General features: G+C 35.1%; 2 protein-coding genes across 3 annotated transcripts in view; one reads left to right on the top strand and one right to left on the bottom strand.

Annotated features, from left to right (window-relative positions):
* Position 1: 1 nt before the first annotated feature.
* LOC125677451 (2-oxoisovalerate dehydrogenase subunit beta, mitochondrial-like) lies at positions 2–19,837 on the bottom strand. Its single transcript, XM_048915522.2, has 9 exons — positions 19,699–19,837; positions 16,423–16,500; positions 15,972–16,040; positions 15,735–15,868; positions 15,272–15,427; positions 9,867–10,038; positions 4,110–4,255; positions 2,425–2,511; positions 2–1,856 (listed from the first exon to the last, which is right to left on the bottom strand). Exons 1-9 carry the CDS (start codon positions 19,835–19,837, stop codon positions 1,716–1,718), a joined length of 1,122 nt encoding a protein of 373 aa, XP_048771479.2. The 3' UTR covers positions 2–1,715.
* Positions 19,838–20,001: 164 nt separating this feature from the next.
* LOC125677449 (arginyl-tRNA--protein transferase 1-like) overlaps positions 20,002–24,131 on the top strand; it is a 13,263-nt gene continuing 9,133 nt past the window's right edge. The window contains exons 1-2 of one of the 2 annotated variants that reach the window (XM_048915518.2): positions 20,002–20,160; positions 23,910–23,973. In XM_048915518.2, the coding sequence (XP_048771475.2) occupies positions 20,055–20,160; positions 23,910–23,973 (170 nt within the window). In that variant the 5' untranslated portion in view covers positions 20,002–20,054. The remainder of the gene's footprint in view (positions 20,161–23,909; positions 23,974–24,131) is intronic. The other variant, XM_048915517.2, reaches the window with a different exon arrangement.

Here is a 24,131-nt window from a genome sequence, read left to right as displayed (position 1 = left end):
GTATAACTAATGATTAAAGCCAGCTTTATTAACAAAATTAATACTGTTTACAAATTCAAAAATCAAATACAAATTCAATAAACAAAGACTGGTGCTACCATTTAAGCTATATGCACACTAAATTTCAGTGAATGGTTTGTAGGTACCCATACCATGACAATTTAGTCCAGAGGCCCACGGGCCATAATGTAGAGTCACAGGTCGAGTAACTTCTGCATCTCTTGTAGATTTCTGCTACGTCGAGGGAGCAACTTCACATTATGTTGCCATTATGGAAAAGACAATTTTTTCTCAAACAATTTACCAGCTTTTATGTGAATTAAACTCTTAATGTAACATAAAATATTTCTGCCACCAAACGAATCGAGCAAAGTTTGTTGTGCAGCCACTTTGGCCCATTGTTGGGACTCTTAAGTGCTATTTATGATAACAACACTTATTGACTGCCTGACTTTGTTTCAACCAATCAGGTGTCACAGTGGCCATATTTTAAAAATTCTGAGTACTGAAATTTAAGAATACATGCCTCTTTCTAAATGCCTGTAGCATATTATCAGATAATTTTTTTAAGGAAAATCAGTTTAGTAAGCAGAGTACTTAATCGTTTTTTTTTTTTTTTTTAAAGATTTCAATTTTTGCTGTCTATAAATAGTATCAATTGTTTTCCAAAAAACACATGATGGACATGTGGAAAGTCATGGTGACTGGAAATGTGAAGACAATACACAGGCAAACAAAGAAGGACAAAAAAAAAGTTAAGTCTTCAATTAATTAGTGTTGCTTAGAAAAAAATGCATGTGGAAGTGGCTGGAACATTTTCAATACAAGTGGGAAAAGTCAAAGATACCACAAAAAAGTCATCACTTTCAGTGTAAAAGTACGTGGTATATGTTGGATTAATTATCGAGATTCACTTCAGAAATGTCAGATCAGCAGATGTTAATATATGATTATGTATATAAACCGTTCAAGTGCTTTCTCACACAGATGAACTACACTGTGGCATGAATAGTACATACTTGAAAAACAGATAACCTTGGATGTACAAACCCAACAGTACTGTATTTCTAAGTACCGGTACTGCAACCAAATTTCTCTGGTATCATAACTGGTGCACACAGTTTTAATATGATATTTTATTTGAGGCATTCAATTCCTTTATCACTTTGTCAATGATTTTTTTATTTTTTCTTAAAGGTTTTGTTTCACACATGAGAAGATTTTGTAGTATGAGTGGAGATACTCGATGATTTTTATGTTTATAAATACACACGTTTTCACTGGTTATATTGTCAAAGTGTCCATTATTACACATTATTATCACTTTTAGTATGAATATAATTCTGCTTAATAAACTGAGAGCACAGGACCTTTTCAAAATTTTAACCCATGTCCAATATCTTTCTATACGTTACATTACAATAATTTAAGTTCACACTAAACAAATACACATCTCACAAAAATTCTATCATCTTGTACTATTCATAACTTTTTAAATTCTTTGCTTTAGTACAAAGACCCGCCTTTGCATAGTATAAGAATTCTTCTGTTTGGTTTTTGACACTTTCCATAGCTGCCAGAGATTGTCGACAACCAGACAAATGTTTTGATACCAAGATGACGACCGCGATTGTTGAACAGTTCAGTAATTATTTCATTGGTCCAGCGGTGCAAGATTTTGATGTCCTTCGGGAGTATTGAACAAGCAGAACAGATCAGTAATTGACAAGTTTTTTGATTCCTTCCACGCACTTCCATTTATCAGGAATGTAGAACGGTTCAAACACATGTGGGAACGGGGTGTCGTACCCACACACCCGCTCCACCGGGGCCTCCAAATTCAGGAAACACTCAGACTACAACAAAATTTATCAAACATGCATCAACAGGTTAAAGGTCATCACCTCAGTTTCCTTTTCGTTTTTTGGAGTGAGATTTGGGAGAATGTGTTTTCAGACATGTCAACAGACATTTTAGCACATCCTGTGTCATAGCTGCAATAATGTAGCCCTCTCTGATTTTTTAAATTCTGACCTCTCCAAATGAGATAATAACTCGGGGAGGGCTTCATTATTGTGGCTAGCTGTGTGACACAGCTGCAATAGGTAGTCCTGCCTGATATTTGACATTTTAAGGATTTTGTTTGGAGGGAGAGGGGAGGTTACCATTATTGCGGCTAAGTGTGTCCTAGCTGCAATAATATAGCCCTCTCGGATTATTTTTATTCCGAAGTTTTCTCTTCCCCCCCAAATGGAGAGGGCTTACATTATTGCAACTAATTGTGTTGCAGCCAATATGTGTGAGGTTAACGTACAGCACTAAAAAAGAAATAGGCAAGATACATTTTGCATCATAGTGATGTTTCTACAGCTGAAACTTTCTTGATTTCGTGGACTAGAATATAAGATAAGGAAAAGTTGCTACCTGAACTGTTGCTGCTATTTCTGCAGCAAACCCCATTGTGTGGGGAGCTTCGTGCGCAACCAGCAACCGGCCTGTCTTAACCACCGACTGAAAAATAAAAACGAAGTCTTGACCACTGACTGCAACAAATAAAAATGAAAACGGAAGTATTAACCACATTTTACAAGAAACAAAAAAGAAAGTGGAGTCTTAACCACTGACTGCAACGAAAACGGAGTCACAAATTGGAAATTACTTTGAATTTAATCTAGATGTCCACTAAATCTTGGATTACAGTTACTAACCAAATGTTAAAAATCCAGCTATGAGGTCCTGACATAAAATCTATATTAACATTAGTAGATCACTATGAATGTAACATAATTTTTAATTATTACCCCTTTGAAGAGAATGTGGCCTTTCATTTGAATAAACTTTGATCCCCTTCAATCCAATCTGATTAAAACCAGATCCTGAGATCCACTCACTTGGATCGCTACACTAGGATCTGACATAACCCCATATAGGGTCACGTCCGCATGACCTTTCTTTTGTTAAGCCAATCAAATTGACCCTGTCAATTTATACCAACGATAATTTTTCTTCCATGAACCTATGCGTCATTATTTGCGTTAGAGATGCAAAATAAAAAAAAAAAAAAAAAAAAAAATTAAAAAAAAAAAATGGCTGCGCGTTTGACAGACGACTGCACACCTGTCAAAACATGCGATTTAAACAACGTCTGTATTCTCTGCGGGTTTTCTTTCATTCAAACGCTAAAAAATCCCGATGGAGTTCACAATTCAAGGAAAATGGCTGCGATTGTTTGGTTTGAAGGAAAACATATCGCAGCTAGATGCGACGTCACAATGCACCGTTTACGTCGACTGGCGTTATATTCCTCGCGTTATATAAGTAAACCATCTTGAAAACTATTCAATTCGTACCCGTCCCTATTCATACATAAATCTGAATTCACAATTAATTTAATTTGGGTATATTTCATATCGTACGTTTTGTTGTTTGAATGAACGGAATAGATTAGGCATTATTGCGAAAGTTTAAAATTCGTTATGCGAGAATATACAACTTTACATTGTGGAATAAACTTCGTGGGAGAGAGATTACAGCAATTTGTTTGCGAATTGCCAGGAACCGCCTAAATAGCCATCATTGTCTGTATGGCGCAATCTGACTAGCTGATAGTTCTCATGAATATTCCAAGCGAAAGGTCATGCGGACGTGACCCTATATGGGGTTACGTCAGATCCTAGTGTAGCTATCCAAGTGAGCGGATCTCAGGATCTGGTTTTAATCAGATTGCCCTTCACTCATGTATACTTTGTGCATATAGGTTGAAACTGCATGGCCAATGGTTTTTGAGAAAAAGATAAACCTAATTTTTCATAACTACTGTATCAATTGCATCCCCTTTGAACAAACTTGAATCCCCTTTACACAAGGATGCTTTAATTGTGCCAAGTTTTGATGAAAGTGGCTAAGCAATTTGTTCCAACACTTTGCTAAAAGTGTTTTACTGTATAGGCTTTGCCTAATCAGATCATGGTAATATGATAATAATAAATTGCTTCAATTAAATTAAGCACTCAATAAAATTGAATATAGTTTATAGTTAAATCTCTTCATGAAATATTTCACCCATGATCTTTCTCATTTCACGACTTTATCCTCTCACCACAACCTACTTTAGCAATGGTTTCAGTGTCCCATGGTAGAATGGTCCGGAGGTCGATGACCTCACATGACACTCCCAGAGTCTCTTGAGCGATTTTGGCAACTTCAAGCAAAACATGGACCTGTGTTCCCCAGCCGACTAAAGTCACATCACCACCTTAATAACAGGAAGTAGGCATCTGTTTAATATCACTTCAAGGTTATTTATGAAAGGCACAGACGCTATCTCAAAATCTCACATATCTATCTATATACAAACATTGTATATACATGTAATTAGGAATCTTGTTGAACTTGCACTTAAAATCTGAAGGACAGACAGAAATACAAGGTTAAAACTTCAGATAGTTGCATATTGTGCTGTTTCTATATATATGATTTTGACAATTGACATTTTGATCGTGGAAGAAAACCCTTATCCTCTGTGCCTGTTTTAGCTCACCGAGCTAAAAACTTGTTGACATGTGAGCTTCCCTGATCAAAATACTTGTATGTTTCTTGTTAATTGTCAATTCTTTTAACTTTTCAATTTTTCAACTTCTCCAGAACCACTGGAGGCAAATTGTCAACCAAACCTGCCACAAAATTAATGTAAGTACATATTGAGTGCCCATACCTCTTCCAAGAGGAGACTATTAAGAAACTACTAAACCAAAAAAAAAAAGCAAAAAAAAAAAAAGCAGAAAATTGTATGCAAAGTTCCATTTATAACGAAGTTTCAGGTTTGTCTATTTGCACCAAGCTTAAGGCCACAATAGGGGTTCAAAGATTTAAATAGAATATGTACAAAAATTCTTCAAGATTTTCTTCAGAGAACAAGAGTACAATTTGTTGAATCAATATGCAAGCATCCTTATATATTACAAGTTGTATAAATTCAAATTTGTTCACAACATGACTCCTTGGGCCACTGGGTGGTGCCAGAATAGGAAATTTTATATAATGATCCGTCATCTTTCTTCCAAAGAAATGGAATACATTTTTTTTAAGCAATCACCTTCATGTAGTGAAAATTCAATTTAATTCAATAATTTCCTGGGGATAGGAAATGTTAGAAATCAGAGGGAGAAATATTCAGTGTAAATTTAAGGCAACACAACTTATACAATGTAGCCTTAATGTGCAAAATATGGTCTAGTTTACTGTTACATGAGAGCACTGATATCTAACCTACAGAAGTCTATATACATAATATATATATATATATATATATATATATATATATAGGATTTCATCCGAAAGTCTATAGATATATATATAGGATTTCATCCGAAAGTCTATATATTATGGGATTTCATTTAATTTCTGAACAAGAACCACAGGGCACTGTTACTCTTTATAACATGGATGTGTCCTCGCGTAAATACATACCATTTTCTTGATCCCTGTGAGCTAGACTGGGTTCAGAGTAAAGGGGGCTGGGTTTAAAGATTTACACTCTTAATTTACTTTATGTATATGATGTATAAATATTTCTTAAACTGTAATTACAATAACCTCCTGGTCTCGATGTGGCATACAGTAGAAATCGAAAGATCGGCTGTATAAAAGATACAGCTTGTGAAAAGATCCCGAGTTCAAATCCACAAGACACTTTTGTTCATATTCATTGAAATAAATTTTTAAAAATCAGTTTTATCTTATCCATAATATTGCATATGTTTGCCTTTTTCACATATATACACCTTTTACATATCTTTTATAAATAAATCATTTCCTGCTGATTTCAAAACTCAAGGTGTAGTGAGCCCTCTGAAGGTGGCCCTGGTAAGCATTGTAGCCCATAGGCCTCTTGTTATTGCAACTTTCTAAATGGTGATAGTACTACCTCGATCCAAGCTATCAAATGAAATAATTTAATCTCTTTCCAATCATAAACTTCCTGTATTTTATTCAGGATCCCTTAAATTAAATATGTTCATATCCAATCATAAACTTCCTGTATTTTATTCAGGATCCCTTTAATTAAATATGTTCATATCTTTGCTATACATGAAAATCCTGCTGCCCACTTGAACCAGGTGAGACATATTACCCGCTGCAGAACAGGACATCCTGAGATCTCGTAACACACCATGTGTCATTATCAGGTATTATATAAAACAGACAACACCTGTCTACTGGTCATTCAGTTCTAACATTTACTATTAAGTGCAATACCTTCCTCCTAATTCTATACTTACTTTACTTATTTAGCACCAACTTTCTAAAGAAATTATATGTAACGATACACATTTTTGTTTATAAGTTTAAATATAATATCAAACTTTACAACACATGTTACGTGTCAATGTTATTTCAGAATCATCACGAAAATTTACAATATTTGTTGCATGTCAGTTTTATTTCAGAATCATCTCGAAAATTTACAATATTTGTCACGTGTCAGTTTTTTCCCCCAGAATCATCACGGAAATTTTTGCTGACTGAGTTATATACAGTTGATGATCATAAATGTTCCCCAAAATGACATATTCATGGTCGTTTTTAAACTTCAAATATTAAAACAATTTTTTTTTACCATATACTATCAAAATATTTTGCATGTCTACATGTGTATTTTAATTCTTCTTGCATAGTTTACAATATATACATCTCCGTAGTTTTTGTCTTTGATATATTCAGAGATTGTAATGTTATATATAGGCATTTCCTCATGAATGTGCTGCAGTTGTAAACTGTGCTTGATAGATATATTGATTGATTGAATATTGTTTAACGCCCCTCTCAAGAATATTTCACTCATATGGAGATGTCACCACTGCCGGTGAAGGGCTGCAAAATTTAGGCCTAGATGCTCGGCGATTATGACCATTGAGCAGGGAGGGATCTTTATCGTGCCACACCTGCTGTGACACGGGGCCTCTGTGTTTGAAGTCTCATCCGAAGAATCGCCCCATTTAGTCGCCTCTTACGATAAGCAAGGGGTACTGAGGACCTATTCTAACCCGGATCCCCACAGGATTTGATAAATATAGTATGTATATTCTAATGAATGAGAATTCTGACAGAAATGAAAGTAGAATGTAAATGTACGAAATAACTTTCGTTTTAGAAAGTACACGAGGAGATTTCAACTACAATGCTTCATGCCAGCATACTTTTCATAAAATGAAGATTTTTGAAAACTGGTCAATTTTTGCCAGTTTTTGCTCTGCCACAAAGGCCTCAAAGATGCAGAAGTTCTAAAATTTATAATTTACAATGTATGTCCTCCTTGTCCCAAGAATGCTTCCTACCAAATTTGAAATTTTTTTTGTTGAAAGATAGTTATTAAGAAGTTGAAAATGTTCGATTATTAACGCACGACGAAGGTTGCAATCAACAGAAACGCCCGACAACAGATGCCGACCAATGGCAAAACATCACCCGAGGGACTCATTGTATCGCTTACACCACAGAAACACATGCATATCCTGCATTCTCTACCTGTGTTATTATATTTACAGTCACTGAATCTTTTCTTATATTTCTTATGAAATTGACATTGGTTTCATTATAGACTATGAATGCATGTTTATTGCAAACAAGAGATGTTTGTAAAACACATATGCCCCCCATGGTGCACAATTGAAAAGGGTTATACACACACACATCATTTAATTGAGAGTAGTATCATCAATTCAAAATATTGAGCAGACAATATCTTCGTATGTCAAGAGTGGATTGACCATGTGACCTAAAAATCAACAGGGGTCATCAACTCCTGAAGATGTACCAGTGTACCAAGTTTGATGTCTGTCAAGCAAAGGGTTTTCAAGATATTGAAGGGACGTATATTCCTATGTCCAGTTTGACCTTTGACCATGTGACCTCAAAATCATTAGGGGTCATCTTTTCCTGAAGATGTACCAGTGTACCAAGTTCGATGTCTGTCAAGCAAAGGGTTCTCAAGATATTGACCGGACAGTATATTCCTATGTCCAGTTTGACCCTTGACCTTTGACCATGTGACCTCAAAATCAATAGGTGTCATCTTCTCCTGATGATGTACCAGTGTACCAAGTCTGATGTCTGTCAAGCAAAGGGTTCTCAAGATATTGAGCGGACAATATATTCCTATGTCCAGAGTAGATTGACCCTTGACCTTTAACTTTTTGACCTGAAAAACATTAGGGTCCTCTTCTTTTTATAACCAACCCAAATATGAAATATCATTACAATCAAGAGAATGGTTCTCAAGATATAGAGTGGACAACTCATGGTCTACCACATGGGGTTAAGACCAGAAGTTTGATCTTGACCTTTGACCACGTGACCTGAAAATACATAGGGATCATCTACTCTCTAAGGAAAGCCTCTGTATCAATTTTGGCTGTTATTAAGCAAAGGGGTCAAAAGATATTGAGCGGACAACACATGGGCTTAAGACCAGAGGTTTGACTTTGACCATGTGACCTGAAGGTCAATAGGGATCATCTACTCTCCAAGGGCAACCCTTGTACCAAGTTTGGTAGTTATCATGCATAGGGTCAAAAGTTATTGAGTGGACAACACATGGTCTACCACATGGGGTAAAGACCAGCAGTTTGACCTTGACCTTTGACCATATGAACTGAAAATCAATAAGGATCAGCTACTCTCCAGGGGCAACCCCTGTACCAAGTTTGTTTGTTATCAAGCAAAGGGGTCAAAAGATATTGAGCGGACAACACATGGTCGACAGACCGACCGACCGACAGACCAACAGTTGCAAAACAATATGCTCCCTCTTTTTCAAAGAGGGGCATAACTAGTTTTATCCAGATTTTTAATAACACCTGCCAGTGTAATCATGAAATATGGAGCATCATCAGGGCCAAAGGGTGCACTGGCTATTCCATTTAAAGAAATGAAATGGTCTACGATATGATATTTCAGTATTCAAATCTAGTTTATATTTTTTAAATATAAACAAGAGGTACTGTGAGCAATGCTCACTAAGAATACCCCCCGCTTACCCCAATCTCCCAAAGGGTGTTGGTAATAGGTATAAACTACCTCTTTTCTGAGTGTAAAAAACAAATGGCATGACAAACCGAACCATATTGCTACTTCGATGTCCAGTGCGCGTGACCTTTGACCTTTTGACCCCAAAATCGATAGGGAACATCTTCATCCCATGGGTAGTCCATATGTATGATATGGTGACTGTAGGTGGAAAGGATAACGCTTTAGAGCCCGGAAACCATATTGCTTCTTCGATGTCCAGTGCGCTTGACCTTTGACCTTTTGACCCCAAAATCGATAGGGAACATCTTCATCCCATGGGTAGTCCATATGTATGATATGGTGACGGTAGGTGGAAAGGATAATGCTTTAGAGTCCGGAAACCATTGCGTCTACAGACGGACGGACGGACAACCCGATTCCAGTATACCCCCCCCCCCCCACAACTTGTTGCGGGGGGTATAATAATAAAATGCCTTTCTTTGTTGTTTTATCGGGTGATGAAAGTAGCAATCGTTGCAGAATTTTTTTTATCAACAGATCTGAAGTGTATTGCCCACTATTAGTGTTTACAATTGTGTATTGCACTATAGTTTTGTAACTAATAATTTAATTCATACTTTCATGCAAAATACTTGAATCTGATTGGCCAAGAAACAGTTGAAAAACACAATGTTTCCATCTGAGAATAGAATGCACACGCTTCAGGGTGATAGTATCTAGCAATGGGTAACAGTACTTGACAACGGGTGATATTGTACGGTTCGCCACAGATTGTTAGACAACGTCGTTTGAGTGTTTGTAATAAACGTGAATACCTGCATTGATATATTGCCTACCTTCTAATAGGACCTCAGCCTGGGACAGTGGTAGAGTGTAGTCTTTTGTGGGAACCTCCTCCACGGCACCTCGGTAGAGGATCTTGGGCTCGAAGAAGATACAGGGATTGTCATCCCTGATACAGCTCATTAGGAGGCCCTTGGCCTGGAAGGGGCCTCTAGGGATCACAACCTGTGGGAAAAACTTGTATTTACTAAATAGCTTATAATATAGAAATCTAAAGGAAAAATCCGTGAAATAGTCTAGTGCAGGAGAACCCAGATTATATCCTGCAAGGTAAGCTTATAATGTAGAAATCTGAAGGAGAAATCGTTGAAATATTCTAGTGCAGGAGAAGACAGCTGAATTTCGCTTGTTTGTTTACCAGCTCGCCTATAGGTTGGTTCGCCTATAAGTCGGTTGTATATTTTGGAGGGATTTGCCATGCACTGACCCACTTATAAGTTGGTATAACTTTTTTCAAGAACTGGTTTACAATTTCTAACTTTTTCACCCGTTTCAATACAAATTTTGTGAAATGCGTTGATATTTATTCTTTTTTTCCAACAAATCAATTTCAATAATACACACTTAAGATGAATAAAATCATTAAAATATGTAAATACTTGTACTATATGCATATAATCTTAGAATACATAAATAATATAATATGTCCAGTCAACGTTATTCATGATAATTGTCAGAGTACGAATTTCTTTAAAAATACTCTACACTACGCTGTCCAGAAAAATGCTAATCTTCTTAGGACTTGCCTATAAGTCAGATATCATATAGAGTTTTGGACCAATTAAATCTGACTTATAGCCGAGTATATACGGTACATTTACTTAGCAACCGCAAATTCATCTTGTGTAGGACGAGTGGATAAGTGCTTTTTTTACACGATGGTGAAAAAGGCAACAATCTGTAATCTTTATTCTGAATTTAATGTTTTTGATTTTTGATGCTGATGTTAATTCAGAAATATTCTCAAACCCCAAAACAAATCAATAGCATAAATTTCTCCTAATTCTACACAAACAAATTGTTAAAGTTGACAAAAAAAAATTCCAGATATATACCACAGCTAGAGTGAATGAAGCACAAAATTCAATATTAGGACAATGAATTTAAAGCAGCATCCTAAGATGTGTCATAAAGAGGAAGTTAGATTTGTAATCCTTCTACTTTAAGGCAAGATTTACAGACATAAACCTTGTCCTCAACCTTGTGCATACAGGCGGACGGACGGACATGTAGTATATATAAATTCTGAATTATTTTCCATTTTACAAAACATAAATCCTATTGAATTCAATCATCTGTCCATCCATCAAACCTACGTACACATGTATTACATAATTGTGTTTGATGCATTACAGGCGGGCATCCATCACGATTCCATTAATGGAGCACCTAAGAACTAAATTTGTCGTCCTTGTATCAACCAGACTGCTGGTACTGACGCCAAAATGAATGAAAATGCACATTTAATGAATTACATTAACATTTCAAATATAAACACATAATACCTGAGTGCACTTTAATTCCTTCAAATAATTCATTTAATTTAAGGACGTTATCGCCTCAGCTTTGGAGCATAACCTGACACTTAATTGATGCTCTTTGTTGTCATAAATTCAAAACTCATCTTATCATCCCAAGGATCATCTAAAATATTGTTTATATTTATACCCTTACACATGGAGTTCAATTTCGTAATTTATAGTACAAAAGGTAGAGAATCATAACTAAATTACAATTATAATATATATTCAACCAAAATCAAAACAGAGTCTTAAAAACGTCTATAGTGGACTCTCGGATATCCAGACGCCAGATATCCAGACCCTTCAGTTTCCTCACGATATTTTTTGAGAATGGATTTTAAAAATGTTTTTATGCCTTGATCGTTTATTCGGAATTTCATGTTCTCTATCTGAAAGGTCTTTTTATCCCACACACTGCATATTAATTTTTATATTCTATTTTGGTTCATTTATTGGGACAGTAATTTTTTTTAATTGCTCTGTCAACTCTGGTCAGCTGGGTGTCAAATGTTGCAAAAACATTGGCCTGGCTGTCTGTGATCAAAAGACTTGCTGTGATGTTGCAATTATAGGTTATTATATAGTTACGTGAACACAATTTTCTCATTTCTCTGACATCTTTTGAATTGCACTAATGTATTGCCAAAGGAAAATAATTTTCTGTATCAATAGGTTAAATCTATACAATTACGAGTAGTAACATCGATAATATAGTGGTCTAATATTGCTATTTATAGACCTAACTCCAGAGTTTCATAGGGGTCGTTTTCTAAATATAAGTACCGTGCATTGATAGAACTTCACTACCTTGAATCTGTAATTTGATGACATCATAAAACCACCTTCAATCAATATAAACTTAATTAGAATTTACACATGCGCTAATGACTGATCTTGAAATGATTAACGAATCTGCAGTTAATGTCAGATTTAGCAATCTTTTTTTTTTTACTTGTGATGATTAACGAATGTGCAGTCGATGTTAGATTTAGCAGTCTTGCTTGTGATGATTAACGAATGTGCAGTCGATGTTAGATTTAGCAGGGATGAGTGTTCACATTAAAAGAAAACTTTACTGACAGCTCGCCCGTGTAAGTTCAAAACCGTTCCAGATACAATTGATTATTTTAAAATTGACATGGGGGGGGGGGGGGTGTTTAATTATCAGTTATTAATTAGAACTCTGTTTGGGACAGTTATCAGTACTGCCATATAAACAGTGGTGCATACAGTCCTCGCATAAAGATGCATGTCTATATTGCCAAACAAGTTTTAGTCGTGTTCGAGTGAACGAGTTTTATGTAGTTACTGTAGTGTTTATGAGACTAAAATATGATAATTAAAGCATATTTTTAAATATAATGTAGCATCTTTCTTTATTGTCAGAAGTATGAAAGGCCATATTATACACAGAAATCGAGGCAAATCAGATATCCATGTGCTTCACTTACCTAGACATTTTAACTGGGAAACAAATTAGCGTTCACATAAAAAAAGGGCTCCACGGCATACAGTATCAATGAAGCCCAAATTTTGTATGAAGTATTTAGTTACTTTGCCATTAACAGGCTTTCAAGTGACATTTTGGAAAAAAAATAAGGGCCATTTTAAGGGTAAAATTATTAAAAAAAATAAGGGCCTTTTTAAGGATTTTTAAGGGCTTTTTAGACAAAAATAAGGGATAAATTTACAAATCAACAGGAAAGAAAAAATGTTTTACTCACCATTTGCAAGAGCAATAATACAAAAACTAATTACCCACTCAGAAGATCATACCAGTGGTCATCAACAGCCATATTCGGCATTCAGCACAAACCATGACATAATTCAGGTGAACTCCCATGGCTCACAATCAAGCCTGAATATAGCTGATAACCATCAAGATGTCTTCTGAGATGTACATTTAATAAACAAAGTATACTAAGACTAAATTTAATAAATTCCAACACGTACTTTATGTCAAATTTATTTGAACTTTCAAAATTTATAAATGTAGGAATTTCAACAAAAAATTAGGGCTTTCTTAGGATTCTAAAGCTCAAATAATGGCTGTTGTAGAAAAATAAGGAAAATAAGGGCCCGCTTGAAAGCCTGTATTAATTCAAAAATCTAATCTGTATTTGTCAGCCAATTTTAATGTGTAATTATCTTAATTTCAAGGCAAGACATCTAATCTGTGTTTGTCTGCCAATTTTAATGTCCTTTCTTAATTTCAAGGCCAATTTGATATGTGATATTTTAAAAAATCAATATCAGCAATATTTGTCTTTTCCTTTTCCATTGAAATACCTAGCCGAGTAGCTCAGTGGGTTTGAATACCGACTGCTGAACTGTAGGTCGCAGGTTCGAGTCCAGCAGGGGTTTTAAATTTTTTTCAGATTACCTTCTACTAAAACTGTATTTTTTTACTAAATAAAGTAAATTTGAAAATTTTCAACTTCAAAATATTGTTGTACATATCCTCCACTTTTCATCTACATCAAATTTCTCTGGTGTAGCATACCTCCTTAAACCAATAAATTTCCCTGTGATGAATATTTACGTATTGAAATGCAATTGGGTAATTATTTACTTTATGTGTCATAGTATTTAACTTTTTTCATATCTATATTCATATAGTTAAAAGACACACAGGTATGTGTATTAATTTGATGTAATGATTGATTTCCTTGTGTTGATGAACTAGTTCAGGCGAATATATTACCAAGTAGATTTTAAGTGCAAAAAGGTCAAGTTCAGCACAATGAAGCCCAATTTGTCTTTATTATTCCCATTTAACATAGAAATTCAAGATATACACTTCCAAAGAATTAATTCATTAATACAAAACTAAAGTTTGAACCCCTTTTAAAATGCAATTTCTCTCTCACAAGTGAATACAAAGAAAGATAACTCTGACTGGCAATCAAATTTTAGGAAATTATTATCAGGTGATTTCCCTTGAATCTTTTCACACAATTTGTTACAGGCAGTGGATATATGCAAACATTTCAGAAGAGAAGACCTATATATCATACACAAGAGTTTTTTTTATTGACCTGTAAAACTGAGCAAAATGGCCAACAGATGGCGCCTTAGTCCCTGTCTTCTGTAATCTGCTGGGGTTGGTTGTATATTGTATATAACATCCCACTCAAGAATTTTTCACTCATATTGAGTAATCCGCTGTGTAAATTAAATGTTAAATACACAAAATATTTCAATTTCAGGAAAATCTGTAGGGAAGTTGGTTTTGTTGGAAGGAGGGGGAGCACTTTTATCAAGTTATAGCAATGATCGAATCTTAATATAGCGTGTTGATTAAGTTGATCTAGACTTCGTTCACGATTCCGATGACTTGAAAGTAATTTTGAAAATTACATTTTTAGTTAATTATCAAAGTTGTATGCAATTTCAATACTTTATAGAGTTAATCTAAATGGAACATTTTAGCACTCAAATTTATTTACTGTTTTGCAGACTTTGCAGTCTATATATATTCTGCCTAATAAATCTGCAAGAAAATCCTACTATAAGTAGCGCCTATATCAAACTGGTATATTTTGTTTGACATGAAGACTTTTCCGTACATATCGTTCTGCTTGATGTTTGGCACATTAGGTTGTTGGATTATCCTAATGCACATGCTCGGTAGGTTAAAGAAATGCTTTGAATGATGATTGCACAGATTTTAAGTGCACAGATGATTTGAATTAAGTTTGCGTAGTATTTAAATGGATACATAAAAAAATTCCAGATTGATATATCAAAGAGGAGAAAAAAATTTGGAAAAACAAAGAATAAGATTTCCTCGGAGCACACAAAACTTAAGTGGGTTGGCCAGCAACACCAAACAAATAAAATCTTATGTTTTGCCTAGAATTGGAATGCCGTACCTTGATTCCCGGGATGTGAGCAAAGAAAGCCTCAGGACTTTGTGAGTGATAGAGGGCGCCATGTCCTACAGCACCACACGGAGTCCTGATTGTCAGTTTACCACAGTCAAACAAGTTACCCGTCCTGTAACGGAATTTTGCTGCCTCGTTAGTGATCTGCAACAAATTTGAATAATTAAAAGAATTTTAAAAGCTAAATTTTTAAAGAGGTCACCCTACAAAAGGACAGAATAGCATTATGCAACCAAGGCACAGGAGAAATTAACGTTCAACACACACATCATTGTGATATAGTGTATATGCACATGCAAACATCTTTTCTCAGCTTTGTTGCACATGTACAATGATAATTTAGCTATACTCCTTGATTGACCAATATACATATAGATATACAGAAAAACTCAGAAACAACGAATGCCTGTTTTTGATAAAATACGAGTAGGATTATGTGTTAGTTTATTACTTGATCAAACGCTGGAAAGATGTAGTCAGCAAATTGGATTTCTGCAATTGCATTGGAACCTGCGGTGGCAAGTCCGATCCCAAATGCCACAATTCCCTGCTCGCTTAGTGGGGTGTTAAAAACTCGATCTGTACCTATCAAAAATAGCACATGTACACATTTTACATATTGAAATGGTCTCAACCAATCGGATCATAGTATATGACATGACTGACTTTTTCCTCCAATACCACTTACCATATCTATCTCTTAATTCGTTGCTACATCTAAACACTCCACCAAAAGCCACATCCTCGCCAAACAACACTACAACCAAATGTCTTTTATACAAATATACATATACAAAGAGCAGATAAAGATATTAGATATTCTATTGTTAATTTTTTATATTATATGCAGGTGTTCAAGATCGCAATTCATTGACAAATCATGATAAATAAAATTATGAATGCTATATTCTAATATACTGTAATTCTATATAGATAATCTGATTATGAATTTATAAATAAATGTGAGACTTTTGGTTAAATAATGTGAAGATTGTATTTGCATGTTATATATGAAATTTACAGTAAATGATAGATCTCTATAATTTCTTAATAACACAAGCTAGACATGCCATCTTTTTCTCCTCTGATGAACATTGCAACAGTAATTTCAATGATCAGTTTAAAACTTGTCCCCTTACCTGCTGTTGGGTCTGTTGCTAGTGTCAAGTCTAGTGTGTTATTGATGGCCTGTACTAAGTTCATACGAGTCGTGTCTCCTAAAACAGAAATCAGACCAAAAAGTTATCCATACAATTTACAAAAGAATTTCCTCTCAATTTTATGTTTTACTTATGATTTGGACAAATTATTGCACATGATGTTAACAATTTCCATGAAAACATCGGGGAGTTTATTGCACATGGTGTTCACAGTTCCCATAAAAACTCGGGCAGTCTTGGATTGTACATGATGTTAACAATTTCCATGAAAACAGAGGCAGTCTATTGCACTCAGGGTTGGCAAAAAAGTGGTCAATATGAGTATTGACACGGCCGGTGGTCAATACTGGTTAAAACCGGTCAATAGTGGGTCAATACTGGTTGATTGAATATTGTTTGGTCATTATAGTCTTTGTTGTTGGTTATTTTAAATGTTTCAGTGGCCATTATGGTAAATACTGTAATTCATAACATGCACTATCAGTTTATATATTATACTTGCAAGTCATAATGTTAAATAAATAATGTAAATGACTCTGTTAAATTTGGGAAGATGTAAAAGTTTATTGTAAAAATTAAAAACTGTTTCGTAGCCGTATTACTTTGGCACTGACAACAGCATTGCAGTCTTTACATCTTGCTGTGGTCTTCTTGTCCTCAACAATATTATAGAAATTCCAATTAGGATCTCTAGGCTTCATGATTGTGTCTCTTAGCAGGTCAAGAAGTGAATGTGAGAGGAAAATTGTGGTATTTCCTAAACTATGTTTTGTTGAAGCCATAGATAGGAATGCAGGTGGTTTCGTCCCGATTACATATTCGCACCTAGTGGATTCGCACCGAGTGGTTTCATCCCAATTCCAATGCAGATAACTTAAGGTAGAACTTTGCCTTATAGTCGAGTGGTTTCGCCCCGATGTACTAATCGAGTGGTTTCGCCCCGATTTTGTAATGATATTTTATTTCTGTTTTTTTACGGGTATTTCTTTAAACCCAGAACTTCTAAATCCTGATTAAGCTGGTTATTGTCTAGACGTCTTTGTGATTTCTTACACGAAATTTTAATTTTACAATATGAAGTGGTGAAAAAGCAATGAAACATTTAATTATTTCATTTCTGCTATCGCTTCTAACATTATCTTTATAGAATCCCTTTTCAGAGAGCTTATACATTCATAAAATAATATAACAATTTAACATATCTTAAAATTATAACAATTTAACATCTCAAAATTCACTTTCTTAAAATGATCAACTACTTTTACTACATTGCTGCTTTACGTTTATGCTATTAAATTGAATTCTTCAATTTGAGATTTATATAAATATACCCAAGATTAATAAAATCACATAATAGACACACTAATTTTATCTGCATAATGTTAATTCTGTTTTATATGATAATTTTTACTTACTGATTTTCCACAATGAATGCAACTTGCCATGACAAAAATTCTTGGTATAATGATAGAAATGGACATAGTTTGGACGTCGGTAAATTAATATACTGTATACTAGTATTCATTAATTTCAATTCAATTGCTCATCATTTAAAGAGAGTATGCTCTGATCAATCATCCTGACCACTGTTGCCGTATATAAACATCCAAAAATTGTTGGTATAATGATCAAAATGAACATATCTTGGGCGTCGGTAAATTAATCAATAGCATTCATTCCCTAATTTCAATTCAATTCAATTGCTCATCGTTAAAGGAGAGTATGCACTGATCAATCGTTCCGACCACAGTTGCTACCTACTCAATGGGGGCGAAACCACTCGGGACGAATCCACTTGGGTACAGGTAAAGGTACGAATCCACTAGGTGCGAATATGTAATCGGGACGAAACCACCCGACACCATAGATAGTATGATGTGGAAAGTGTTCTCTATTTTTGTTCAAATTCTTTAGTTTATCAAGAACTACCTATTGTTTCAAATCTTCATTTAACTGTTAAATAATCATTTGAGGGGGTGTGTTGGTGATGTTTTCATAACAATAACATGTACACTGGTCCTCTCTGGTCCCAGAGTATGCTAATTAACACCTGTCAACTCTGTTTCCTGTGCTCAGGCACATCTCCTGCTCTGTACATTGCAACACATTGTTTATCTACAGCACCTGTCACCCAATTCATATTAAATCACTGTGTTTATTTAATATCCAGCTACCTGTTATTCTTAATCTGTCCAGGTACATGTATAAGCAGATCTCATTGTCTAGTCATGCTTTATGTGACCCTCTTTTATAGTTCTGAAGATATTATGATCACAGTTTCAGCAAACCAAACATATTAAACTTATGAAAATACATCTAATTATCTAATGAAAATTATTGATAATCAATTGATCCATATATTATAATGAAAAGACTTAATTTATCTTTGCAAAAAATGTACAAAAATAGGAAAATGGACAGTTTAAATCTCAATTGACCAGTATTGACCACTTAGGGAGTATTGACTGGGACGGTTAAAACCACTGGTTAAAACCGGGGGGCGGTTTTAACCGCCCAACTGATTGCACTGGGTGTGCGGGTAGTGTAGTGGTTAACACGCTTGCTTCTCACCGCTGCGACCCGAGTTCGATCCCCGTGATCTGCAGTGGTTGTATGTGCGAGGGTTTGGTGGTCACCCACTCGGACATGTATGTGGGTTTCCTCCCACTCAAAGGCCCCCTAGCGCAAACATCTATACAAGTTGGTAAAATAGCTACATATGTAGTATATATAGCTAATGTTATTTGTTGATTATGTATATCCAATTTTAAAAATAAAAATTATTACATGTATTATTTTTAAAATTATTATTATTTCATGGTGTTAACAATTCCCACGAAAACATCGGGCAGTCTATATTGCACAAGTTCTTAATATGGAAACATGGTGATGATGTCACTGTCTCTCTCTATCTTTGTTTCGATGGTAATGTAGAAGATAAAATGTCAACATTTTATATATATGCGTTCAACTTTTTATTTTGGCATGCAGCTTATTAATCAAGTTTGACAAGTTATGTGCGTGCACTGAACTGTCTTATTTCAATATTTATGATATTAAATGTTTTGCATGGTTACATAATATATTAAATATCATCGTAAATAAAATGCAACTTGCAAATTCAGTTCCTGCACAACAACAAATTTAATGCATGCCTGATGTATACTGCAGAATGTGGATTAAATGATGTCGACATTGGCTTGACTTTCAACGTCTTCAGACCTTAAATTACAAGAGAACTACGCGCCATCTCACCATAAGCTGTTGGAGGTGTGTCAGGTACGTATGTGAAGTGAGCAGCTCTCGCTATGTTCAGTGATGTCACTCTGGAGGCTCCTTTTAAAACCCCACAACGACGAAAACCCCTCAGAATTGTTTTCGCTGGTGCTGCCATGTTTACTTTCGTTTTCAGCACTGCTCCACATATAAGATTGAAATATTAAAGGAAAAGTTAAACTCAAGTTCTATCAAAGTTTTTTATTCAATTATTCTAGAACTTATTTATTATTCAAATTTTTAAAGTTCATATTAATCTTTTTTTCAAGGATTTTTAAAATTTATTTTAATAGCTCCGCAGTGAATATCGAGGAAACCGAAAGTAGAATTGTACAATGGCAGACTTGGCCGAACCAGGGATTGTGGAATGGTATGGAGGTGGAGAGCGGCCTGGACATCGCTGTGGCTACTGTAAAAACCCCAGTGGCAATGTTTCTGACGGTGAGGAAACAGTTTCTGTAGATGTAGAGGTATACTAAGTAAGTCTCCCAGAAACCCGGTGTTTAATTCCATATTGACAGTTGCTAACCAAAACAAAAATGAGATTAATAAGAGATCAATAATCTAGAGATATCAATCCTTTGATTAGTATGGGTCGTTATCTATATAATAGGTACATTGATAATATGTTTTACGGCGTGACCGTGTTTGAGGGCGAAGCAAACAAGTTTTGGTATTAGTATCTATATCCAAAACAGACCAAAAACAACCCGAAGTTAACAGGATTTGATCCGCCTATATATTGAACGCGGGAAATATAACGCAACTGATGTAAACAGTACATTGTGACGTCATATTCAGCGTCGTATTTTAGCAAACTTACAAACATAGCGTCTGAACCACAACAAACATTGCGTTAATGGTGGAGTGATTATATATGATTAAGAAAATAAGATTTACATGCTTTTACGAATTTTTGTAACATCTCAGAACGACGTGAACTAGGGTAGACGAGATTCAAAATGGAGAAATACATGTCCACGCGATAGTATTCGAATCGACGCCATTAGTACCAAAATTTTCAAGTTCCATAGGTATGGTTTAATTTTTCATTGTTTTCCTATATTTTCCTTTTAAACATGTATATACGTGTTACCTATAGGGAGAGCTCCGCTCTCACGGCCCTTCGGGCCGTGAGAGGGCTTCGCCCTCTATTAATCACATGTTCGTGATTCGTCATAGAATGCAGTTTCGCTTTGGTAATTCCATTTCCAGTGATTCACGGGTCATTGGAATTCACGGAAACACCAAACACACTGGTCAGCTAATTAGATTACCGAAAACACCAAATAATTACCGAAAGCACTAGCTAATTACCGAAAACACCACAGAATGTATCAAAACCGCCAATGTCTAGTACACCCTCAAAATGTCAGGAGTTCTGAGTCCACTCGTGCTCGTGGTCCCACTGACATTGTGAGGATGAGTTTCAACATTCATCATGTTTAGTTTTAAGGGGGGGGGGGGGGTCTTGGTAAAAACTATGTGAATTTAGTTTTTGTCATACATTGTCAGTGTTCGAAATTGGTTTAAAACTTGGTATAGACCATGGGTCTGTGCCATAACAAGATGACATAGACCTCATCGAATTGGCATAGACTGCAACATTGTAAAAATAAATTACACAAATTTAAAAAATATTCATTCACTTCTAATATACTTAGAAAGCATATTTTCTTTCCATTTCCACAATATCCTCCTTTCCTCATAACTCTTATCAGACGTTGACTGACCATGCAAGGTCCTTTGGGATAACTCTATTGCTTTAAATCTAGAAAATTGGCATAGACAATTCGGTCCATCTCAATTACAGTTGGCATAGACCAGTGCCATTTGACAGAGACTCAGTCTATCGGTCTATGGTTAATTTCAAACACTGCATTGTTGAACTTTTGTTTTCGGTAATTACATGTACCTTGTGTTTTCGGTGTTCCTGCTCATTCCGTGGACCATGATTCACCACTTACTCGCTGAATTTCACAGCTGACACAACAGATAGACATCACATCATTTAATGTAGGTCAACTGTGAGCAGAGTGTAGAAATGTACTACTAGTCTGTTTGAGCACACTGGAAACATGCATTACTGACTGAAATGAATTATGATATTTATATGTGACATGATAAATCAAGTTTTAATGCATTACAAATATAGAAGGTAATTTTGTAGATTTAGGGTGTGATTATGTGGATATCATATTGCAATGTTCCTAGTCTAAGAAATGAAGGAAATTTTGTTGAAGATGAATTTCACTTCCCTATTCAATGTGACAAATATATATATACTTTTTAACAAAGTTTGAGAAACTATTTAATCTTGTACATATTTGAAAGTGAATAAATTTACTGAAGAAAAACTTTTGGGGCAAAATTAGATTTTTGGTGACAAAATGACAGCTTTAAATGCAAATATGTTGAAATTATGAACTCCTTTAGACAAATTCCTTTATGATTACTTGCCTTAGGATGTTGTTTTTTTTTTTTTTTTTTTTGTGTATACATACATGTAGCAGTCAACCAGGTTCAATTGCCAGTGACCATGCAGATAGCTCAGTTGGTAGAGCACCTGACTGGAGATTCAGGGGGCCCTTGTTTGAATCATGGTCTGGGCCGTTTCATTTTCTCCCCTCCTGTTACATTTGATGCTGTTGACCACGCCTGGACTTGCTGGTGAAAGTCCTGCCAGGGGCAAAAAAGTATCTTATGTTTTGCCTCCAAGGATGAAGACTATTTTAGGAGGGAGGAGTGTAGCAGTGAGCCAGGTTTGATCGCCGGTGGCCAGATAGCTCAATTAGTAGAGCACCTGAATTGTGACTAGAGATTCAGGGGGCCCGGGTTTGAATCCTGGTCTGGTCCGTTGCATTTTCTCCCTTCCTGTCACATATAAAACAAGTTATTCAGCTTTAAAATCAGCTCCATCCTTTTACTTGAACTGTAACCATATGATGTGCAATGCCTCCTTTCTTGTTCAATGTAATTTTCTCCCAAACTCATGTATAAATGTCAGTTTCAACTGAACGTTATCTATATCTTTTGGCTTTCTTTCTGTACATGTGTATTTTAATAGATTTGATGTATTATAGTATGTGTGAACTTATTGAACTACAGGTATAAAGAAGGAAAGGCATTCGATCATGAAGTGTTCTCATTCCTAATTTATGTAACTGATAAATCTGTAGCACATGCATGTAGGTGTCAATATGTATAAATGTAGCTGATAACCAATGGATACATGAATAATACTTATTTCAAGCATATATACTTAAGTCTCTATATCAGGAGATTTTGACTCCCATTTTATTTTTGCCCATTTTGCCCTCATCCTGAATGGGCATATTCAAAATTGGGCAGTGGGCACACTTGAATTTATTTTTTGTTCTTATCATTCAGCATTTTGTTTTCAGTAAATAATGCTTCATTTTTATTAGGGATGTCAAAATGAGTAAATTTCTGAGTCGATTATTTAATAGCTTTAGTCGAAGAATGATCAATTAATTATTCAAACTTCTTTAACCACTGTTATGCTGTTGTTCCTTTGTACAAAGTATATATTTACTAATTACTAACAACCAGATACGCAGAATACAGGTACACGCTACTTCAAGGCCTACTGAATCTAAATCTAATGTTATAAATGTGTTGAAAATGAAATGAATTTGTCATGTAAAAATGTTATATGAGTTAAATATGATAAACACCTTGAGTGTATATAACAGCATAAGCAGGATCACCCAGGTGTAAATTCCCACTGATTAGACTTCAGTGTTCAGTTAACCATAGAATCCTGTTAGGTATAGACCCCAATGTAAACATCCATTATGACAATTAAGACAACATGCATGACACTATTTATTTCAAATTAAGTGCAAAATTATGGCATGTTTGATATCCTCACCCATTAGAACACCTATACATTTAGGAAGAATATAATAGTTAACTCTACTTGTGTTACTCTCTATACAGTTTTTATTTAAAAAATATGATCATTTTCAAACTGGTAAATTGTCAGAATGCACAATTTTTTTTTTTACCGACTATTCGAATGAAAAAAATTAGTCGATTGCAATGGTATCGAAGAATATTCAAATAGTCAAATGTTCGTTGACATCTCTAATTTTTATAAATAATATATTTTACAAAACCTATAATTTGCATATATACCCACTTACCAGTGTTTTTAATACTTGCAGGAATGTGGGCACACAGATTGGCAGTACAGGATTATCAAGATCTGATAGACCGGGGATGGAGAAGGTTTGTTTGTTTGTTTCATGGTATGAAGAAGGTACACAGAGAGATTTTGTTTGTAGCTTGGGCAATGAAAGAGAGAGAGAGAGAGAGAGAGAGAGAGAGAGAGAGAGAGAGAGAGAGATTACTCATTCAGTAATATTTTTGATCTTTCTTGTGTTTGT

This window comes from Ostrea edulis, chromosome 3, assembly GCF_947568905.1.
Source record: "Ostrea edulis chromosome 3, xbOstEdul1.1, whole genome shotgun sequence".
NCBI classification, from domain to species: Eukaryota; Metazoa; Mollusca; class Bivalvia; order Ostreida; family Ostreidae; genus Ostrea; species Ostrea edulis.
The sequence above is the reverse complement of the archived record's forward strand: the minus strand, read 5'-3'. Positions and strand labels throughout refer to the sequence as shown.

Excerpts from the sequence above, each read along its gene's own strand:
- LOC125677451 (XM_048915522.2), bottom strand. The coding sequence starts at position 19,837 with ATGGCAGCACCAGCGAAAACAATTCTGAGGGGTTTTCGTCGTTGTGGG. Across the intron at positions 4,256-9,866 it reads GGCTGAGGTCCTATTAGAAG|GTGGTGATGTGACTTTAGTC; the intron begins GTAGGCAATATA and ends CCTGTTATTAAG. Across the intron at positions 2,512-4,109 it reads ACACTGAAACCATTGCTAAA|TCGGTGGTTAAGACAGGCCG; the intron begins GTAGGTTGTGGT and ends TTTATTTTTCAG.